This window comes from Engystomops pustulosus, chromosome 9 (genome assembly GCF_040894005.1).
Source record: "Engystomops pustulosus chromosome 9, aEngPut4.maternal, whole genome shotgun sequence".
In the NCBI taxonomy this organism is placed as follows: Eukaryota; Metazoa; Chordata; class Amphibia; order Anura; family Leptodactylidae; genus Engystomops; species Engystomops pustulosus.
Window position 1 is genome coordinate 8,959,320 of NC_092419.1, and position 23,947 is coordinate 8,983,266.

At 44.8% G+C, this 23,947-nt stretch overlaps 1 protein-coding gene across 1 annotated transcript; it reads right to left on the reverse strand.

Annotated features, from left to right (window-relative positions):
* Positions 1 to 548: 548 nt before the first annotated feature.
* On the reverse strand, positions 549 to 7,694 carry LOC140077744 (cytochrome P450 2C8-like). The gene is made up of 9 exons (XM_072125180.1): positions 7,506 to 7,694; positions 6,740 to 6,902; positions 5,281 to 5,430; positions 4,926 to 5,086; positions 3,445 to 3,621; positions 2,795 to 2,936; positions 1,811 to 1,998; positions 1,340 to 1,481; positions 549 to 869 (listed from the first exon to the last, which is right to left on the reverse strand). The coding sequence occupies exons 1-9, from the start codon at positions 7,683 to 7,685 to the stop codon at positions 685 to 687; spliced, it is 1,488 nt and encodes a 495-aa protein (XP_071981281.1). The 5' UTR covers positions 7,686 to 7,694; the 3' UTR covers positions 549 to 684.
* Positions 7,695 to 23,947: the final 16,253 nt, after the last annotated feature.

A 23,947-nucleotide genomic window follows, 5' to 3' on the forward strand; every position in this document is an offset into this window, starting at 1 on the left:
CGCCGTGGCGGATATATCCGCCACTGAGCGCTAAGTCACTGCGCTCCGTGGCGGATATATCCGCCGCGGAGCGTGAAGGGGTTAATGTACTTAGCTTTGTTCTGGTGACGTATATATGTAAATCGCTATAATAATAATGCATGACAGTTAGTACTGCATCCATCTCTGTAATATTTTAATATTACAAAGGTGGGGGCTGAGAGCTGAGGAGTGAGTAACACAGACAAGTCACGTGTTGTTTTTTTAAATGCATCCAAACCAAAGCCCAACCCCAGGATTTTGTCAGGGTGCAAGGTAAGTTATAACACACAATTATATTGTAATGCAAATGCTTAGAAAAGGCAGCGAGGCATATATGCACTGCAGCTTTGATGGGCTTCTGCAACCTGTCTATAGTGAAAATGGGGTCCCTGGTGACCGGTTCAAGGATGGTCCATACAAACCCTGAGAACATGTAACAAACTGTATCCAACAAGAGACTTAATAGATTCCAATGTTTTTATTTACATAAAATGACATATGTACAGAATAATATTATGGCACATATATATATACATCCAGGACTAATACTAAGGATATAAAAAATACTTTTTTTTTTTTTTGGGAAAATCCAGTTGGAGCAGCCTTATAGTTTTCTGTGATCCAAAATTTTTCAGTCTCCTTCATGCAATAGCTTTCCCCACATCAAAGACGAGGGACAACTTTCATCTGGTAGTTATAGGGTCTTGATCCATTGGTGTTGGGTTCAGGTCTTATACTCAAAGTCTTCCTGTCTACGGTCGGCTCCAAGGTAAACTTCTGCAGTATGGTGGTGAGGAAGAGGAAGAGCTCCATGCGGGCCAGGCCTTCTCCGGCACATACACGTTTACCTGAGGAACAGACAAAATAAATAAAGTTACCATAACAGGGAAGGGATTGATGTTTTATAATTACAATGTTGCCAATTTTGAGTTTATAGAGTAGAAGGTTCACAGCTGAGTGACCTTGTTGATTGGACAGTGATGGAGTAATGAATTATTTTTCCTCTGGGGGCACTGTGGGGGACATAAACAGGTGTTGCCTATTCAGACACAAATATAGATTGATATATTCTTCCTATAAATTTTATATAATTCTAAAGATGTTGAGTTTGTGAGGCCAATCTTATGTATTAATGTAGAAGAGCAGCCATTGCTACTATAAGGCCAATGATCCACCAGAATTTACCAGTTTCCATTTGAACATTCTTCATATGTTTTGTTATACTGAACCCTACCCCGAAATACTATGAAGTTTTACTTTCGTTGTATGGAAAAGTTTGCTTGTTAACTAGGAACATTCTGAAGATTTAGACTCTTACCTGTAGAGAAGGGCATAAATGCATCACTTTTCTTGAAGCCACCTTTCTCATTAAGAAAATGTCCAGGGTCAAACTCTTCTGGGTTCTTGAACTGTGTGGGGTCTTTCAGGACTGAAGTCAGGACTGGTATCACCATGGTGCCCTGAAAATGAATGAATGTGAGTTCAAAATCGACTAAAGTGTCAAGTTTGGGTAGAAGTTTGTTAGGAACTAAGATATTCAGGTTAGCACAACATCTTGGCTTATCTATTGTCCCTTCAAGTTACTGGGGGGTTTAGTTTATGATAGCCCCCCCGGCCCCTCCAAATGCTGTGCAGATGGCTGCACCACATTTATTTCTAGGTCTGATCCTACCTGGCGTAGAAATAAGTGCAATCGGTGACTTTTACATATGAGTGCAAGGTGTTTTGTCCCAGTGACGGCCCACTGCCCCATCGGCTGCGCCCCCAGGCGGTGAGGTAAGGTATATACCTTAGGAATGTGATATCCTCGGAAGGTTGTGTCCTTGCTGACCGCATGAGGAACTCCTGTGGGGGCAATATCTGAAAATCTCTGGATCTCGTGGATCACGGCGTCTGTATAGGGCATCTTACTCCTGTCTTCTATTGATGGACAACGATCACTTCCAATGACATTTTCAATCTCTTTCTGGATTTTCTCTGAAATTAACAAGAACAAAACACAGGATTTATTTTTAAGATGTCACAGTCAAAAGTTTCCATAGTACAATGTCAGTACAACCATATAACTAAGGTAAAAGTTGACCATTGGCTTTATGGGGGAGATTTATCATGGATCGGTGCTCCTACGCCAGTGTATGATTGTGGCCACTCCCAACTCTTGTCGTGCAGGATACATCAAGAGCCTTGAAGTATCTGGTGGAGGTGCAGCTGCTGGGCAAAACTGGCATACATGGCGTAGTTTTGCGTAAAGACAAACAAAAGTCTAAAAGAGCGCAGGAACTGGCCGCCTCCACCAGCTGCTGCACCCCTCCACCCCCACATGGAGTGGAGGGGAAGTATCCACTATTTTTGTGAATCTCACCCTATGTTATATGAGATATTACACCTACACAAGCCACGTGGATTATTTCCTAGGGATTTCTTTTGAATCTATATAAAGCATTGTCCTGTTCCAACAGGAACAATTTACACAGATGCATCATGTAGATACAGAGAGTTCTTAGATGTCCATGAATCTTTATCCATGAGTTACCATCACTGGTGGTAAAGATTTATTGTATCCAAGAAAATTCCGTAACCATAAATAAATCTCTTCCCTTCTTTCCCTTTATTTCCTCCAAAAAAATGAAGAATACAAGAAATTCTTTAGGATATTCAAATTAAGAGGTATCCTAAGGCTTTTGGATTGTAGTTTTTGTAGAGGGGGAGGGGGGGGCAAAAAAAAGTCAGCAGAATAAATAAAACACATTAAAAAATGCATCAAAGTTCTTACCTTGTATTTCTGGATATTTCAGGAGAATAAGAAAACTATATCTCAGGGTCATGCTTGTAGTTTCTGTTCCAGCGAGGAATAAATCTAATATCGTTCCCTCTAAGTTTTCATCGTGAAATTCGGTGTCTGGTTTATTTTTTTCCTAAAAACAATTCAAATGTAATGTTACAATATCTACAAATACTGAGACCTCTTTCTATATGTAATTAAAAGACAACCAACAGGAAATACAAAGTCTTATATTGTCTGTAGCAACCAGAAGCAAAAGAGGTACTAAAATTGTCCTACAGGGGGCTAGATAAAAAAATACAACTTTGTGTGTCCTTGTCCCACCTGGTTTCCATTCCACTCCACAATTTGGTCTCTCTTGACGCCACAGGAAACAGTGACCATGGATCAGTCTGTGATTGGCTGAGCAGTCTCTATCAGTGCTTCCTGTGGTGACGCCCAGGAAGTAGAGCACAGTGGGGATCCATAGTTACGGGGAACACAGGTTTCAATATTTTACTTTTTACCTGGCATCCCTTAAAAACAATTTTTCTATTTTATCTTCTTAGAAACTCTTTAATAATTTGTTTTTAAAGGTCCAACTTGGATGTTATGTAACTATGTAAAGTTTTAATCAAAATTATCTACAACTATTAACCTACCTCTTTCATCTTGATAAGAAAGCAATCTATGAAGTCGCGAGGGCAGTTCTCATCCAGGGTGGCCTGATGGGTTTTCACCATCTCTCTAATAAACAGTCTAATTTCCTCCAAAATTTGGAAGATCTTCTGATGAGGACCTGGGATATAGGGTATTATGGATGGGAACATGTTAAAAATCTGAAATAGAATAAAAATAATAGTGTAAATCTTTTAGCATATTTTAATTCAATTTATAATGTACTTTGTGTTTTTATGGTGACAGGGGGTCATTTCCTAAGGGCCCGGATCGCGTTTTTCCGTCGGGTTTCCCAAATATTACCGTTTTTCGCCAAGTTGCCACGGGATTTTGGCGCACACGATCGGATTGTGCCCACATCGTCGCCGGCATGCATGTGACGGAAATGGGGGGATGGCCATCGGAAAACCCGACGGATTCAGAAAAACTGCCGTATTCAAAAAAAAAATGTGTCACTCAACACACACTTCCTGCACCCGGCCTAGCTTTGTGAACTCCAGTGAACTCCGACAGACTTCAGCGCAGCAGCGACACCTGGTGGACATCGGGCGCACTACCTTAGTGAATCGCCGGAAGACCCAAATCGGCGCCGGAGTACCCGCTGCTGGATCGCGAATGGACCGAGTAAGTAAATCTGCCCCACAGTCTACAAAAAATGTATTGTTGTCGAATGCAGTAGCTGCAATGTCTTTTTAATCTCCTACCAGATATCTTCGGCGCGCAGCTATGAGGAGCTGCGCGCCCTCGTCCACGAAGCCTGCTGTCTGTGAATGCCTAGAACAGCAGGCCCACATGCACAGACAGCAGGCTTCGCGAACGAGGGCGCGCAGCTATCAGGAGATATCTGGTAGGAGGATCAAAGAGGCTACTAGGGCATGGAGTAGGTGCACCTTGTAGCCTCTGCTCCTGGTACTCCATGCCCCAGTAGCCTCTTTAGAAAATCTGCATATAAGGGGAATAAAAGTTACAAAAAGATTGTGGGGACTTGAGGGTTAGCCTTTAAAAGGCCTATCCTCACATCCTATAGATGCACCTATCACCCGATCTACCTTTATAGGTAGATCCGAGGTGGTAGGTTTCCTTTAATAGCTTAAGGTCCTTCTCAGTCTAAAATTTGGTGGGTGTTTTGGGTGGTCATGGGCACTTTAGAAGACTCAAGCCTTGGGCTACCACCCAAGCCATCTATATTATGATCCACAACTGCATATTTCGCTATGATGTGATAATCCATGACACATGACTCTGCAACATCTATAGTTTAAGGATTGACAGGGGTAGTATAAAACTGTCTGTAGTGTCTCATCACCTCTGATATCAAGGGAATGGGAGCTAAGGGTGGAGAATGTTATTTATATATCATTGGTGAAAACTTCTGTCAACCCTTTTAGCATGAAAAAGCAATTGAATCACTGTAAAACATTATTAGTTACATCTCCCCCAATATAATTTTTTTTTGGAAACTTACCTGTCCAGGACGACCGGTGAACAACTGAACAAGAAGCTGAACATTTGACAAGAGAGTCAGGAATTTCTGGTCATCATAATCAAATCTTTCACCAAACACAATGGAGCAGATGATATTAGAAACAGCGAGTCGTGTGATGTGTGTTGAGTCAATGAGATCATCTGTTATTAGATATAAAAGAGTTGGTTAGAGATGGCTCTCACTGTATGGTATAAAACAAACATTGGAAAAATATGGACATATACAAATGTATTTGTATACATGAGAGACCCAGAGTTATGACTTTTGACCAATAGCTTATTGATACTGATGGCCAACCTAAGTAAGAGATGAATATTTTTGGATCTCCACTCACCTTTTTCCTTTATCCATTTCTCAGCCAGACATCGGGCTTCTTCTTGGATTCTTTCTTCAATGCTCCTCTTACCCATTCCAAAATTTCTTAAAGTTGTCAGAGAAAATCGTCGAAGAATTTTCCACCTTTCTCCGTTGCTTGCGATGACCCCTGTAATTTAAAAGGTTTGTTCAGGAATAGAATAATATCGAGTCCGATTTTTCAAAAATAGTAACATATAAGCCACCATTATAGTGTTATCTGTTTAGTCTGGGGTTCCTTCTGGGGAACACCATCTTCCAAACTTTAAAAAATAGGCCTTCCTAGCATACAAAATGGATGATCTTATGCTGAACCTCTCAAATAATGGATTGGGTAAGAGCTTGCGCCCTTCAGAGGCTTAATGTTATTTGTAAGCTTCAAAAAGGTGAGCAAACGCGGCACATCCTTAAAACAATGTAGATCTTTATTCTGATTTCTTTAAAACATCACAGGTGGTAGAGATATCGCCTCCGCGTTTCGAACACGTCCGTGCTCTTAGTCATGGCATATATTCTACTAAACAAGTAAAACATTTTCAAACCATAAGCCACCAATCACCGTAAAGGAGGTGTGTGCACATACGTAGGGAAAGAACGTCACAGGGGGTGTGTACTTCCCGTGGCGTCATCCCAGGGATATGGTCACCTAAATAGGCAATATATTCATGTTGCAACATTGTATAACAAGAAACGTTAATTTCTGGCTGCAGGGGTAATTCTCAATATAAGGACAATGCTGAGGAACAAGATACATGAACAAATATGTATTGTTTTATATAAAGATATTTTGCTGTATATTTTCCTGCATGTTATATCCTCCGATATGTTTTTTGCATATTTTTGCATGTTTTCATGCTCCGATATGTTTTCTACATATTTTTTCATGTATCTTGTTCCTCAGCATTGTCCTTATATTGAGAATTACCCCTGCAGCCAGAAATTAACGTTTCTTGTTATACAATGTTGCAACATGAATATATTGTTTATTTAGGTGACCATATCCCTGGGATGACGCCACGGGAAGTACACACCCCCTGTGACGTTCTTTCCCTACGTATGTGCACACACCTCCTTTACGTTGATTGGTGGCTTATGGTTTTAAATGTTTTACTTGTTTAGTAGAATATATGCCATGACTAAGAGCACGGACGTGCTCGAAACGCGTAGGCGATATCTCTACCACCTGTGATGTTTTAAAGAAATCCGAATAAAGATCTACATTGTTTTAAGGATGTGCCGCGTTTGCTCACCTTTTTGAAGCTTATGAATCCTGTCCGCAGTCCAAGCGGCACTACGCGACTGCACTCCCACACGTGCCAGCTATACGTGTTTGGAAGAATCTCCCAGTGTGGATTTCCCTTAAAGAAGTGTGACGAGTGGGTGAGCTGCATAGAAACTTTTTCCACTTGCACTTAATGTTATTTACTATATTGTCTTACCAAAAGCCTTCTGAAAAAATTCTCCTGCTCCTGTGTCTCCTCTGTCGCTGAAGGCATCACTGCGGTCAACAAAGGCTTCCTTCACCGCATCGTACCCGGTCAGTACTATTGTCCGAAGGTTTGCCAGGTAGATGGTGTAGACAGGTCCATGCTTCTCGCTCAACTACAAAAATATAGAAAACAAATAAAATAGTCGATATGATAAGTTTTTAGAGTTTACTTTTCATAGAATTGATCTTTGATCTTCCTCCCAGTTCCAGAGTCATCTGTTGACTGCCTCTCCAAGTGATGGGGGAAGAGAGGTTAGGAAACCTACTGTGGGCAATCAGTGACCTCAAGTGGTATCTGGTACAAGCTCAAAACATTAATACAACCTCTGAGGGGATCACAAGAAGGCTTGGAAAAAGGCCTTCTGGATCTCATAAAGTGGGATATGACTACTAAGCTATCGAAGAGTCTTACAGTAATTATTAAAAGGGCAAGTCACATTTTAAATTAATATGTTATAAGCCAAAAAGGAGCATAACTATTTGCATAATAAGTTTTTCTTATATTGAAATCTCGGAGTGCTGCCATTTTTTCGTACTTTATTTGCATAATTATGTATATCTACTAAACTCTACACTTGTAGCTGATTATGGCATCCCAAGGTTTCAGATTTCTATTTCTGGGTCACTTTTGAGTTGTTTCATCAACATATTTATAGTAGTTATTGCTATATAACCACTGTGGTAATAAGGGTAAAATGGCAGTGAAATATACTTACCTTAACTAAAGACTGTGGTAGCTCCGAGGTGCTGAGCTGAAAGATATTCCCCAGAAGCGGTAGAGGGGTAGGTCCTGGAGGTAGGTTCTTCTGTCTTACCCCATGCCACCACTTTATAAGATAGATCAGTAGGGTGACCCCAGTGGTCAGGAGAAGCGTGGCTGCAATGCTCAGAGCCATCCTGTGTCCCTGTGACTATATTCTGCCAGTACTGAGCTCCTCTGTATTTATCTATGAATGGTAACGGGCACTGATCCAACAGACTTTATGATGATTGGGCAGAGGGTGGTCATCAGAGTTCGGTAACACTTGCAATTGGCAGCCAAATAATAGCTCAACCATAAAGTTTAAGAGAGTTTACTTCTCTCGGCTCAATGCCAGCTTTAAACTTTGTCATTGCCAGACAAAAAGTTTGTTCCGTACTTCTTTTATAAAAAAAAGTCATTTTTGCACAAAGAAAATACAACATAGAAAAATGTATAGAGACCATTGGCACATGCCGAGGTAGAAAGATAAAAGCAAAAAACTTTTTATTGGATCATATTAAGTACAAAAAAATGGTGACGCTTTCGGGCCATAGAATGTAGGTTCTTACTCATAACCAGGTGGGAGAGGAACAAAACCTGCTAAAAAGCAATGGGGAGAGTTACAGAAAATTGAAATGCTGCCAGACATTGCGTCATCTACAAGTTAAGTGAAGTGAAAAATAGGTCCAAATCAAGTCCAAACCCTATAGTAAAAAAGTTTTTATAGTTAAGACCCTGGCACATAGATGTCCCTCTAAACATCTACTGCTGTTTCAGTGTCAACAATAACCTTCATTCTTTGCTCCAAAACGCGTCACCTTCTCATCGTATGTAATCAGTGTTTTTGTAAATGATCCAATTGGATTATTTTATCTTTTTACCTTCCGTGCAAATGAATCTCCCATTTTTCTTTATTGGATTTTGTCATGTTCTCAGAATTAGGCTACATGGCCGACGTATAGACGTCATATATGCGCCCCCCCATACACCGCAGCACTGTACCATTCTGTAGCCTGTAGAAATATAGGACATGTGCTATCTTTCGACGGAATATGGCGCCAGGCTCTATGTTACTCTATGGAGAGGGGCGGGGGTGAGCGGCACTCTCCCCTCCTCTTCTCCCCGACGGCAATGTATGCCCGCCATACTACGGTACGGCAGGCATACATTGTGTGAATGTAGCCTTAAACTAATCTGTGCACAACCTAGGGAATAAATTACTCAATGGTCACTTGAACTTTTTGTATTCTTTTTATTTTTGCACTTTTGCCTTTGGGATTTCACTACAGACCAATTAAGTCAGAGGATCACACAAATTACTTATACAGCTACATCCACTTACGACAAAAATTGTGAATATATCAGTAATCCAATGTGTTTACTAATGAGAAGTAACACTCATCCGGATATTTTCCAGTATTTTTAAAATATTTTTTTGTATCATTATTCTTTATTAAAGTCAGAAAATGGAAGCAAACAAACAAAACATGGGACACGCAGGTCCCTCAAGTGACATATAGAGCTGTAATTATGCTTCTGCACATGAATAGTGACATTGGTACGCACATACATAAACATCAATTGCGTTTCCATAAATCGTCTGGCAATGCAATGTCAAAGTATACTATTATGACCGGTTTCTTTTTGAACGTGTTTATTTGCACCCATGCAACAGTGCTGGGTGAATAACTAGTTTGAAATGCATTTACTTTGAAGTGTATACTCAAATAGAGAGTATAGACAGGTCAGTATCAAAACAAACGTAAACCTATAGGCCAGTGTGTGGGGGGTAATGGGAGGCAGGAGGAATGGAGGAAGGTGGGGGGTAGGGGAGGGATAGGTCAGGAGCGAGTCACGAGTAGGTCAAAAACTCTGAGGAATGTGAGTGATCCGTGGCTTTGTTATATGATACCGCTGTGGCCTCTTCCAAATTATGTAATAAGGATATTTCCCCGAACCAGTCAGCTATAAGGGGGGGTTCTAGTAGATTTCCATAATCTTGGGATAAGAGTGCGTGCTGCTATAAGCATGTATCCCATCAATGATCTCTTAGCCTTTGTCGCTAACTGTTGGCTCGTTTTGTAGGCTAATACCTGTCAAGTCTAGAATTAGCTTGCGCACCTGTTGCCAGAAAGGTTGTAATTTCGGGCATCCCCACCAAATGTGGGTCATCGTACCTGGGTCTGTAAGGCAACGCCAGCATGTATCCGGACAGGATGGATAAATCATATGCAATCTACTAGGGACCCAGTACCATCTTGATAGTACCTTGTAATTGGTTTCTTGTGCCTTACTTGAAATTGATAGTTTGTGGCACAACTCGAATGCCTTGAGCCATTCATCTGAAGTGTACACCTTGTTGCATTCGTTCTCCCAAGTCGCGATAAAGGATGGGTCAGAGGAACCCCACTTGTCTAGTAGGAGGTTATATTCTGCAGAGATGGCATGTGGTGTCTCTGTATTGGAGGTGCATAGAATTTCAAAAGGTGTCATGCTACGGTGCAAGTTTGTTCTGTTTTTAATACTGCGTTAAAAGTGGTCTAATTGTTTGTATTCCCATTGTAGTTTTGGTGTGAGGTCTGGCTGTGGCAGTATAGTTTCTAGAGATTTAAGTGACTCTGAGTCCATGAGGTTTTGGAAGCGAAGTAGTGTGAGTGTTCTTAGAGGGCGTAGGAAATCTTTGGAGATTCCGGGGGGAAAGTCCGGGTTCTCCGTCACTGGGGTAAGAGGGCCATCAGGGGTAAAAAGTGTCGTCTGGTTCGAACATCTTTTTAATGTCTTCAGTACTTGGGACGTTATATAAGGAAGAGCTTGTAGAGAGTGATTAAACGAGAGATGTGTGTTAAACGAGGCTAGCCATGGTAGAGCAGTTAGATGAGTTGGTGTCCGATGCTCCTCTAAGCTCACCCAAAGTTTGTTTTTACCATGATGGAACCAGTCCAGGATTCTGGCAGCTGTTGCTGCCAGGAAGTAGCCCTTGCAGTTAGGCAGACCCAGGCCACCTTGTTGCTTTCTATGTATCAGGATCTGCCTAGCGACTCTGGGTCTCGATTGCGCCCATAGGAATTGGTTTAAGAGGCTATTGAGTTTATTAAAAAAAATTTTCGGAATGGAGAAGGGGATAGTTTGAAATAAATAGAGTAGTTTGGGTAGGATTGTCATTTTGATGCAACCCACCCTTCCCAACCATGATATCTTTTTACTTGCCCATCTGGTAAGGTCTATTTTAAGTGCTTCTAAAAGAGGCTCATAATTTAATTGGAATGTTTTGTTCAGATCGGCGGGAATTCGGATTCCCAGATAGGAAATGGCGTCTTTTTTCCATGTGAATGGGTGTTTGGCTGCGAGGGCTTGAGAGATGGCTGCTCCCAGGTTCACTCCCATAGCCACGCTTTTTGACATATTTATTTTATGATTGCTAAAATGCCCGAATGTGTTGAGTGTCTCCATTAGGGGTGGCAAAGAAGTTTGAGGATCAGTTAGATAAAGAAGGACGTTGTCTGCAAAAGCGGAACATTTGTATTCAGTAGGACCTACTCTAATACCTTTGATGTTCGAACGTTGTATAATTGCTACTAGTAGGTGCTCTATGACCAGAGCATAGAGTAGGGGCAATAAGGGGCACCCTTGTCTAGTGCCGTTACTAATTGTAAGAGAGGGCGACAAGGTTCCGTTAACTCTTATATTGGCTTGTGGAGCCTTGTAAAGGGCTTGAATGCGGGAAAGCATGCGTGGTCCTAGTCCTACTTGTTTTAGGGTCGCCCAGAGGAACCCCCAGTCCACTCGATCAAAGGCCTTCTCGGCATCAAGAGATAGAGCTAAGAAGGGCATGGAAGCCTGTGAGGTATAATGTAGTAAGAATGTCTTGAGGGTGTTATCCCTCGCCTCTCTAGTTGGGATGAAGCCGACCTGATCGAGATGGACAAGAGGGCCCACTATGCGGGCCATTCGGACTGCTATCAATTTGGCGAAGATTTTGGCATCTGAATTGATGAGTGATATAGGTCTGTAGCTAGGACAGAGCTGGGGATCTTTCCCCTCCTTAGGTATGACAGTTATATGGGCGTGTAAGAATGAAGGAAGAAAATGGCTTTCAGCTGAGATGGAGTTAAATACTTCTACAAGTGAGGGAGATAAATCTTGGAGTAGAGATTTATAGAAAGCGGCCGTATAGCCATCCGGTCCCGGGCTTTTACCTGTGGGGAGGGCTTTGATTCTAGTAATGCTTTATCACTTTCTTTTATAGTGGGCAAAGCAGTTTCCTGTATATATTGTGAGAGTAAGTGCTGAGGCCGTGGTGGGGGAAAGGATTGAGAAGGTGGCGGTAGATTGCATAGGGTACGATAATATTCAGTGAATGCCTCTGCTATTTCCTCCGTTTTATGAACCGCCTTACCCGCTGCGTTTTTTATTGAAGGGATGTATGTTGAAGCTTTCCTATCTCTAAATGCCCTGGCTAACAGTCTACCTGGCTTATTTCCCCATTCGTATAGCGAGCGGGAGCATAGAAGTTTGAGCCTCTGTTGTTTGACTTCTAAGTGGGCATTAATCTCCTGGCGGGTTTGAGTTAATTGTCTCAAGGTAGAGTCTTGGAGGAGGGATTCATTCAACCTCCAATTGAAAGGCCTACGCTTTACTGGTGACATTGAAAGTGTACATAAGACTGGTGCGTGGTCTGACATGAACATTGCACCAATTTTTGTGTCAATCACTACTGAGAGAAGATTGTGCTGGATGAAAATGTGGTCAAGTCTGCTGTACGTATTATGCACTGGAGAGAAGAAAGAGTAATCTCTAACCTCAGGGTGCTGAATTCTCCAGGCGTCACAGAGTTGAAGTAAATGTAGGTCTTTCCTAATTCTGTTGATCCTATTATATGGTATTGATGATTTGCCCGTGGAAGAGTCGATAAGGGGGTTCATTACCATATTTAGGTCTCCACAGAGGATCAAGGACCCCCTGGTGAAGGAGCTTAGGCGGGTAAAAACACTGGTTAGAAAGCTTGTTTGACCAGTGTTAGGGGCGTACACATTTGCTATAGTGTAGATAGATCCCTGTATGTTGCATCTAATAAAAATGTATCTGCCAATTTCGTCTTTTTCAACCTCCAAGACCTCGCACTGAGCGTCCTTATGTATGAAAACGGATGCTCCTTTTGATTTTCCTAGAGGGTTTGTACTATGATATACAGTGGTGTAGTATCTATTGTTTATCTTGGGTTCATTCCCTGTTTTAAAGTGCGTCTCTTGGATGCATAAGACGTGCGCTTTGAGTTTATGAAATGAGTACAGTGTCTGTGAGCACTTTTCGGGTAAATTTAGACCTTTGGCATTAAAAGATACAATCGTTAATTGGGACATATTGCTTGAATTACACCAAGGTAGAGTCCTTTTTGATAAATCGGGACTCGCTCCTGCCCTGGGGTAAGGAGGGGATAGGGAGGAACGTTCAGGTGAGACCGGTGAGGGGAAAGAAAGGGGGTGGGGTTTGCACTGACCTAGGGGGAAGGGACGGGTGTGAAAACTTTAAGAGTCCTTGTTGAGGGCTCTTCTAAAAACAATTTATGCCCTGTAGGCAAGTACCAGCTGTGATATCCTATCACAGCTGAACCTATTGGGGGATCTGTAGGAACTCAGCTATAAATGGCTGTAGATAACACCTCGATAGGAGATGCTCTAGATGTTGATAAAAGTTAAGAGTTAGTTCCATTGAACGGAGTATACGTGGTTGTTACCGGGCCAACGGTATTTCTGATTGTATTTAGGATTGTTTATTTACTGGACAGTTTTGAAGGGAGTAGGTGTGTGAGGAAATCGGGGAGATTTTGCTATGTGCGAACTCATAACCCCTCAATATGGTGATTTAATGAACCGAACTGTTCAAAGCATCAAACTAAGGAAATATAAAAAGGGTTATGTGGTCGCATTCAAGGTCCTGGGTAGGACATTTGTCTAATTAAAGAGGTGTATATAGATATACAACAAAACGCATTACAGAAACATTAACGCAAGTTATACTCAATCTGACAGCAGTTGACGATTGTCAGTCCTCCTGATCTCCTTCTGCTGGCGGATTCCCCCGAAACCTTCTTCGCTGTGGACGAGGAATGCCGAGGGATGGGGACGATACGGACCCCCATGCGGAGGTGTTTGATGCACGGTGTGCTTGAAAAGGAGGAGGTTCATTCCAGTCTGGAATTCGAATATCTGGTAAATCCAAGGAACGGAGGAACTCGTGTAGTTCTTCATGACGCGATAGAGTCACTGTCTTGTTTCCTGTTCTTGCATGTGCAACACCCTTGCCGATGCAAGGCAGAGGAGTGGTTGCGAATACGTCCCACCATGTAGCTTGCAGCCTGTGTAGGGTCTAGTCAGCCCCACAGCATGTCACTACATCACACTACATAGTCCTTATAGGATACAGGGGAACATTGCAGTGGTAGATCCTGCCTGGCAAGGCAGGAGTTAACTGTTTTATGTGATGTCATATGTGTCAGCCAATCACAGGTGTTATACTTTGTCTCTGTGAGCTGAGATGTAAGCTGAGATGTAATTGGAGGAGCAGCCACCACCTGACCAAGGGGAGTAACAAGACCCTGTAAGGAAACTTCCAGAAGAAGTCAGTTCTCTCAGAAGAGAGTGCAGTGTGAGGAGAGAGTTCACTCTCTCAGATTAGAGACTCAGAGGAGTCTGTGCAGCTAGCACACCAGACCAAGAGCAGGTGAGCCAACTCCTTGCTGAAGACTGTAGTGAGACAGGGTGATACCTGAAGCACTCCAGGACAAGCTGAAGCATCCTACTAGGACACAGCTATCTCCCAGCCTGCCATTGCATCCAGGCTGATGATCTACATCCTGTGGCTCCCTCCAACTGCATCTCAGCAATCTACCATTCTGTTAAGGCACGTTGCTGCGGTTCCTGTCGGTTCCAATAAAGAACTGTAAGTTGTTTTTGTTCAACCTCTGCCTACGTCTGGTCTCTGCTACTACAGCTGCCATCATCACAGGCACCCTGTCCACTACACAGAGACTCATACTCTAGACACCAAAGGGTTGCCCCAGGGAGATCCGCTATAGCAGCCTCTCCCTCATCATTTCTTGCCAACACCACTCTGCTGGAGAGCTGCCAGGCTGTAGGACAGCCCTCAGGTCCCCATACCAAGCACCGTGACACTAGCGTGCCTAGGCCGCAACCGCCAGCCACTCAGGTACTGCGGGCCCCGGCTGTCTCCAGGCCCCGAGAAAAGGCTAGGCCCCGGTGGGGGGATGTTGTACATGCAGGGCAAATGGGAAGCCCCAGAGATAAGAAATGTTTCTTTCTTGTAGCAGGGATAGCAGTGGGCGTAAGATGACTCTCTGACGGAGGGTTCAGCGGGAAAGATCAGGGAACAGCGTGATCGTAGCTCCATCGAAGTCTAGGTCTGCTTTAGCCCTGGCTTTCTGCATTATCAATTCTTTGGTTGTAAAATGGTGAATTCTGCAGATTACGTCTCTGGGACGGGCAGGGTCAGAGCTCCTGGCACGCAAAGCTCTATGAGCTCGGTCCATTTCTATGGGTGTATCAGCTGGTCGACCCAATAAGATGTTGAAGATGCCAGTTAAAGTGGGCAATAGTTCAGGCGTCTGTGTAGCTTCAGGAAGTCCCCTGACCCTTATATTATTTCGCCTATTCCTATTTTCCAGATCATCAATCTGCATTGACAGCTGCTGTTGGTACATAGAGTGCTCTGTTGCCCTCTTCTGGACGTTTTGTATAGTAGATGACACTTCAGACTTGAAGGCTTCAAGATCATTCAATCTCTCTTTTAGTGTGGAAATCTCAGAGTGTACTTGCTGTAAATCTTGGCTCCAAGCGCCCATGAGATCTGTAGCTAGGGCGTCCATGTCTCTTTTGGATGGCAAAAGAGCTAAGAGTGCCTGTAATTCAGGATAGGCTCTAAGTGTGTTAGCGGCTTCCTCTGGATGTGGAAGATCTGGTTTGCTAGACCCAGTGGCAGAAGGTGCATTTTGGTGATCAAGTTGAGAGTCCTGAGAAAACAGGGATCTCTTGGAGGGGGGACTGGGGGTATTCCCCTCTCTGTTGTCGTTTGTCCCCTTTCCCTTAGGAGTAGTCGATGGTGCTTGCACGTCCCTGTGCTTATGTGAGGGCGCCATGTTGTCACGGTTTGCTGAAGGGGCCTGTTCCCTGTCTCAATTTACCTCCACAGAGACTGCTGCGGTGGATTGGCTGTCAGCCAGTGGGTTCCAAGGGTGCCGGGTGGCCGTATCAGTGGACCGGGACTCGATCTGTGCTCTGCGCCCTCTATTTTCTTTGTTCCCCGACTCACCTCTCTGCCTCGGGGGTGAGTCGGCAGCAGCGTGGTGTATCCTGCAAGATGGCGGCGCCCGCGAGCCGAGACGGCGGGAAGCGCTGCCTGTGGATGGGGATCGGGCTTGCAGCGGTGAGAAGAAGTTGGATATTAGGGTCACCACGTTCCGGGTAGGTCCCTTCTTCTCTGGGGGTCTCTTGCGATCCGATTTCCCCATTAATTTGGGTGCTGGACGTCCCTTATCTAATGGCCCGGTGCGGAGCTCACTTTAGGTGCGTGCAGCTCCTAGCATGGCAAGACACGCCCCCCTCTTTAAAATATTTTTTAACTTCCTTGAACCCTGCTAGGTAGGGATCTAGCTGCTCTGGTTCCCTATCTTCCATATAAAGTATGACACCTCGGTGAGGTTCTATCATCTTCTAGGAAGATTGTGTGGAAAATGGAAAAGAAGTAGGAGAATGGCTCCACATGTGTGAACACGCTCAAAATGAGCTTAAATTATATTGATGTCAACCTAGGGACCTTATTTTCACTAAAGATAGGTTGCAGAAGCCCATTACACCATTACAGCTGCAGTGCAAATATGTCTTTATGCTTTCACACAATATAACCTACCATGCTCTCTGTGTTGGGGTTGGGCTTTGGTTTAGATGCATTTCAAAAACATGTAACTTGTCTGTGCTGCTCACTCCTCAGCTCCCAGCCCCCACCTTTGTGCTCCTGTACAGAGCTCACAGAGCTCATAGCCTGGTAATCTGACATCAGTGGGTGGGGGCCAAGATCTGCTCAGTCTGCAGCACAGGCAAGTCACATGTTGTTTTTTGAAATGTATCCAAACCAAAGCCCAACCCCTGGGACTGCTCAGAGGATTCTGTCAGGATACAAGGTAAGTTATTAACACACAATTATATTGTAATGCAAATGCTTAGAGAAAGGAGAAAGACAGATTTGCACTGCAGGTGTGAAGGGCTTCTGTAACCTGTCTTTTGTAAAAATGAGGTCCCTGGAGACAGGTTCCCTTTAAGATACACTTTATAATTGGTTTATATACACATTTCAAACCCTAACTGGTTTCTTCATTGCCTTTTCATCAAGTACAGGATAAATGTTACTGAGGGCTATAGTTACTGAGCTATGGGGGAGAGGGGGGGGGGCTATATAGTTACAGTCTATAGTTACTGAGGGCCAGTTTTTAATAAATCTCTGCCATTAGATATGTCTCTGCATGTATGTATCCCTGTGTCTTTTCCTCCTGTGAGAGATTCATCCTTTTCCTGTTCTCACCACGCTGCCCTCTGCATACATACACAGCTTCCTCTCTCTCACTGCGCTAAGCCCTCTTCATGGTATCACCCTCTGTGTCTCTATTTTCACTATCAATCCTCACAGAGACTTGGAGGTCAAAAGGGAGCAGGCTGAGCCATAACTCTGCTGCTGCAGCTCCACCTGTTCATCAAAGCTCAGACATGTAAACAAATAATCATGGAGAGTCTGCACACAGTAGAAAAGTAAGTAATTGGACTGCTGAATCACTTGACAAACATTCAGGAATTATTATTAAGGCAGTAAAGGCACATGAGCACATGAGCAACAAAAGAGTGGTCAACCCCTTTAATTTCATATTTGGAACTCTAGTGATGAAATGAAATGGTCCAAATTGGTCTTTTGTGTAACTTTCAATTTAATTAAACTCACCGATTTAATATTCTTCTATTTTAATCCGTAGGAATAGTCAACCATATTATTATCCAGGAAAAAAACCCTTTAAGACTGAATAAGCCAGCTAGGATGTTGGCAGTGGTAGTGCTGTGTCAGTTCCTGAACTTTGGATATCAGTTTTACCTGAAATCAGTAAACTAAGATGACTCATGGAAACTTATCAATCAAACTCATATTACCTGGATTACCTTCACATGCACTGTCTCCCTGATACTTGTATCGTGATAATGTGATGTGAAGATATTCATTAACTGGGGGGGGGGGTTATAGAAATGAATAAATGTTGGGGTTATATAAATATTTATTAAATTGGTTGCATATAAAATAATAAGGGTGGTTTTGTAATATTAATTAAGGGGCAATAGTGCTGTGTATAGGATATACCGGTAAATGCGGTTATTAATTATAGGGGCTCCTGCTCAGTTGGGTAATGAGGCTCATTGAGGACCCCGACTAAATCATACAAAGTAATGTTCAATGTGTGGCCTTATCGAAGGAGAATATTGGGGCACATTTACTAAGGGTCCGCACGGCACATTTCCGATTTCCGCTGCATTTAAGTGGGGTTATTGATGCACGCGATCGGATTTTGGCGTCGACTTGCATGCGACACAAATTGGGGGGCGTGCCCGATGGACAACCCGACTGATTTACAATTCAAATTGTGTCGCAAGACAATGCACTCACATGCACCGGGAAGAAGAAGGTGAACTCCGGCGGAACTCAGCGGGGGAAGCGACACATCCAGGAAATTGGAAGCCCGATCTTAGTGAATCGCGGCAGCTCCGAATCCTTGTCGGACAACGCACCTCGGGGATCGCGATGGGACGGGCAAGTAAATGTGCCCCATTATGTATAGAGATATTGCAGTGTATTATACAAGCAATTGAATGATTACACGTGTCTGAAGAAACTGCACGGCCATCTTGTGGCTAGTGCCCTCCCAACCTTTTACTTGTACATAGATTCAGGATGTTTTTCTGTGGGGATTGAGCACCCAGAACGTCGTTCCTGAGGAACGTCATATATTGTCGTCCCAAAAGGGTCAGTTCAGGTCATGAAATATTGGAAGTATGGTCACTAATATTAAAGGGGAGAAGTTGGAATCATTCTTCTTGGAAACGACTGATTACACGTAGGCAATGGCGGCAATCGGTTGCCATGACAGCCTCGGGTCTTCATCAGACCCGAGGCTGAATGGTTTCAGAAGATTTGTTACAATAAGCCAGTGGCTCATTGTAATGTATAGTGTGCAGAAATGCCATATACTGTGATACAGTAGTATTGCAGTATTTGGTAGGAACGATCTAAGAGATTGTGGAAAAAAAAAGTTTTAAAAATGTAAAACATTTAGAAAATATTAAAAATTCAAATCACCGCCTTTACTTAGAACTGATATAAAATATAATAAACAGGAAAAATCCCAAACACATTAGGTATCGCCGTGTCCCAAAATGCCCGATCTATCAAAATATAGAAACAGTTATAACCGGCGGTGACCTCCGATAAGGGAAATGGCGCCCAAATGTGCAAAATGTGACTTTTATACATTTTTACATGACATAAAAAAAGTTATAAAAAGTGGTAAAAATTAGAGATGAGCGAGCACTAAAATGCTCGGGTTTTCGTTATTCGAGGCGAACTTTTCCCGATGCTCGAGTGCTCGTCTCGAATAACGAGCCCCATTGCAGTCAATGGGAGACTCGAGCATTTTTCAAGGGGACCAAGGCTCTGCACAGGGAAGCTTGGCCAAACACCTGGGAACCTCAGAAAAGGATGGAAACACCACGGAAATGGACAGGAAACAGCAGGGGCAGCATGCATGGATGCCTCTGAGGCTGCTTAATCGCACCATTATGCCAAAATTATGGGCAACAGCATGGCCATGACAGACAGACCGAATGAGGCTAGATAGCATCTAAAACATACAATAATTGACCCTGACACTATAGGGGACGGCATGCAGAGGCAGCGGCAGCAGGCTAGAGAGTGGCATGGCGACATACCCTAAATGGACTCAGGCTTCACCAAAGGAGGTTAGCAAGAAGCGCTGAAATGATTTCCTATGTGAACAAAAGGTTGACTGTATATTTAGTCGATAACACAGCATGGTAGCGACATAGTGACCAAGTTCCATAACGTATCTGGTGAAACACCCGAAAAATGAGCCTGACACAGCTCGTTTGATAAAGGGACGACATGTGGAGGCAGCCATGGAGACGACTTCCATGATTAAGAGTGACTACTGGGGCATCCATATTGCTTCTATGATTGAAACTTCAGGTCTCCAGCATGGCGGCGACAGATGGGCCGAGTTCCACTATGTATCTGGTGAAACACCTGAAAATTCTGCCTGACACAGCTCGTTTGATAAGGGGATGATGTGCTGCATATCCCCTCGTGCTCCAGCATCTGGGGTTGAAAGTTGCGCATGGAGACATTGGTGAACGCTGTGGAGGATCGTGGAGGCAAAATGGACAGGAAACTGCAGGGGCAGCATTCATGGATGCCTCTAAGGCTGCCTAATCTTGGGATGGAGCTGGCGGTCCGCTGTCAGGCGAGCTTTCGCCTGTCCAAGCCCCTGTCTCTCGGCTCTTCTCCACCCAAAATGGGCCTGGGGGCCAGAAGCGTTTACTTTGAAAAAATTATAATTTTCAAAGCAGGCCAGGTCATTTGAATATTTCACCTAGGAATAATGAAATAGCATAGTGGTTCTATTTTTAATTGTTTTTTCGGAAATGGTTCCATGATTAAGAGCGACAGTATGGGGCATCCATATTGCGCTGCTATGATTGCAACTTCAGGTCTCCAGCATGGCGGCGACAGATGGACCGAGTTCCACTATGTATCTGGTGAAACTCCTGAAAATTCTGCCTGACACAGCTCGTTTGATAAGGGGACCATGTATGGAGGCAGTGAACTAGTAGTAGATTAAAGGTGCTGCAGTTAAAACTATGTTAGTTGGATCTTGGGATGGAGCTGGCGCTCCGCTGCCAGGCGAGCTTTCGCCTATCCAAGCCCCTGACTCTCGGCTCCTCCCCAAACAGCACCTCTAAGAACCTTTTGTATAAGATCAAGTGTAGTAGCGTTCTTATAAGTTTGGGTTATGGCGGGTGAGAGGAATATAAACAGATGCGCAAGAAGCGCTGAAATAATATTGGTAAATGATAAAAGTTTGCCAGTATATTTTGTGGATTACACAGCAGGGTGGTGACAAAGTTAACAAGTTTGATGTGGAAGCCATGAAAACAACCCAAAATTCTGCCTGACACAGCTCGTTTGATAAGGGGACCATGTATGGAGGCAGCTATATGGACGACTTTTGGAGGCAGCTATGGCGATGACGTGTGGAGGTAGCAATGGAGACAACGTGTGGAGGCAGCTAAAAAGACGACGTGTGGAGGCTGCTATGGAGACAATTTAATTTGGATAGTGCCTGTATGTGGCAGTCCAAAAAAGTTTTCAAACAAGAGGAGCAGGTAGGTGTTCCTCCAGAAAAATTAAATAGATTGAGTGCCTGTATGTGACACTCCCAAAAATTGTTTAAAACAGAGGACCGGGTAGGTGGCCCTCCAGAAAAATTAAATACATAGAGTACTATAGCTATAGCCAGTTGGCCCTGGCAAAAAATAGCCAGTTTCCTCTGCTTTAGTGTACAAAGAGGAGGAGAAGGAGGACAATGAGGAGGAGGAGTGCATACATTATTCAGGTTGAGCTTCTTTCACCTGGTGGAGAATGGAAATCCTGAGAAATCCAGGCTTTATTCATCTTGATAAGCGTCAGCCTGTCAGCGCTGTCAGTCGACAGGCATGTACGCTTATCGGTGATGATGCCACCAGCTGCACTGAAAACCCGCTCGGACAACACGCTAGTGGCAGGGCAGGCAAGAACCTCCAAGGCATACAGCGCCAGTTCGTGCCACATGTACAGCTTTGAAACCCAGTAGTTGTAGGGAGCTGTGTGATCATTTAGGACGATGGTATGGTCAGCTACGTACTCCCTCACCATCTTTCTGTAAAGATCAGCCCTACTCTGCCGAGACTGGGGACAGGTGACAGTGTCTTGCTGGGGTGACATAAAACTGGCAAAGGCCTTGTAAAGCGTACCCCTGCCAGTGCTGGACAAGCTGCCTGCTCGCCTACTCTCCCTCGCTACTTGTCCCGCAGAAGTACGCCCTCTGCCGCTAGCGCTGTCAGAAGGAAAATACTGTTTCAGCTTGTGCACCAGGGCCTGCTGGTATTCATGCATTCTCACACTCCTTTCCTCTCCAGGGATGAGAGTGGAAAGATTTTGCTTGTACCGTGGGTCCAGGAGAGTGAATACCCAGTAATCGGTGCTGGAATAAATTCTTTGAACGCGAGGGTCACGGAATAGGCAGCCTAGCATGAAATCTGCCATATGCGCCAGAGTCCCAACGCGCAAGAATTCACTCCCCTCACTGGCCTGACTCTCCATTTCCTCCTCCTCCAACTCCTCCAACTCCTCTTCATCTGCCCATACACGCTGAACAGTGAAGGACTGAACAATGGTCCCCTCTTCTGTCTCGCCAACATTCTCCTCCTCTTCCTCCTCATCCTCCCCCACCTCCTCCGATATGCGCTGAGAAACAGACCTGAGGGTGCTTTGGCTATCAACAAGGGAATCTTCTTCCCCCGTCTCTTGTGACGAGCGCAAAGCTTCCGACTTCATGCTGACCAGAGAGTTTTTCAACAGGCCAAGCAGCGGGATGGTGAGGCTGATGATGGCGGCATCGCCACTGACCATCTGTGTTGACTCCTCAAAGTTACTCAGCACCTGACAGATATCAGACATCCACGTCCACTCCTCATTGTAGACTTGAGGATGCTGACTGACCTGACTACCAGTTCTGGTGGAAGTTGACATCTGGCAGTCTACAATCGCTCTGCGCTGCTGGTAAACTCTGGATAACATGGTTAATGTTGAATTCCACCTTGTGGGCACGTCGCACAACACACGTCGGTGAGCGGGCAGTTGGAGGCAGCGCTGCGCTGCCCTGAGAGTGGCAGCATCTGTGCTGGACTTCCTGAAATGCGCACAGATGCGGCGCACCTTCGTGAGCAAATCGGATAGGTTGGGGTATGTCTTGAGGAAACGCTGAACTATGAGATTTAACACATGGGCCAGGCATGGCACATGTGTCAGTCTGCCGAGTTGCAGAGCCGCCACCAGGTTACGGCCATTGTCACACACAACCATGCCTGGCTTCAGGTTCAGCGGTGCCAGCCACAAATTGGTCTGCGCCGTGATGCCCTGTAATAGCTCTTGGGCGGTGTGCCTTTTATCGCCTAGGCTCAGCAGTTTGAGCACCGCCTGCTGTCGCTTAGCGATGGCACTGCTGCTGTGCCTAGAGCTACCGACTGATGGCGCCATGCCCACGGATGGTAATTCGGAGGAGGAGGTGAAGCAGGGGTGGGAGGAGGAGGAGGCATAGTAGGCCTTTGAGACCTGGACCGAGGTAGGCCCCGCAATCCTCGGCGTCGGCAGTATATGAGCAGCCCCAGGGTCAGACTCGGTCCCAGCCTCCACCAAGTTAACCCAATGTGCCGTCAGCGATATATAGTGGCCCTGCCCGGCAGCACTCGTCCACGTATCCATGGTCAGGTGGACTTTGTCAGAAACGGCGTTGGTCAGGGCACGGATGATGTTCTCTGACACGTGCTTGTGCAGGGCTGGGACGGCACATCGGGAAAAGTAGTGGCGGCTGGGGACCGAATACCGAGAGGAGGCCCACGCCATGAGGTTTCGAAAGGCCTCGGTCTCCATCAGCCTATAGGGCAGCATCTCCAGGCTAAGCAGTTTGGAGATGTGGACGTTGAGGGCTTGGGCGTGTGGGTGGGTTGCACTATACTTCCTTTTGCTCTCCAGCGTCTGGGGTATGGAGAGCTGAACGCTGGTGGATGCTGTGGAGGATTGCGGAGGCGAAGATGGGGTTTTCGCACGGGAGGTATTTGGGCCGGGCTCCTGGGCAGGGGGCTGACTAGCAGATGACACAGGGGAAGGAGCAGTGGTGTGCCCAGCCGGAGGTGAACGGGCTTGGTGCCATTGAGTGGGGTGTTCAGCATTCATATGCCTGCGCATACTGGTGGTAGTTAAGCTAGTAGTGGTGGAACCCCTGCTGATCCTGGTTTGGCACAGGTTGCACACCACAGTCCGTCGGTCATCCGGTGTTTCTTTAAAGGACCTCCAGACTTCTGAAAATCTAGCCCTCGCCACAAGAGCTTGACTACGGGAAACATTTGGCGCTGATGCACCAGCTCTGGCCCTGCCTCTCCGTCTGGCCCCACCACTGCCTCTTCCAACCTGTTCTGGTCGAGGACTCTCCTCCGTCTCAGAAGCACTGTGTTCACCCGGCCTATCAACCCAGCTTGG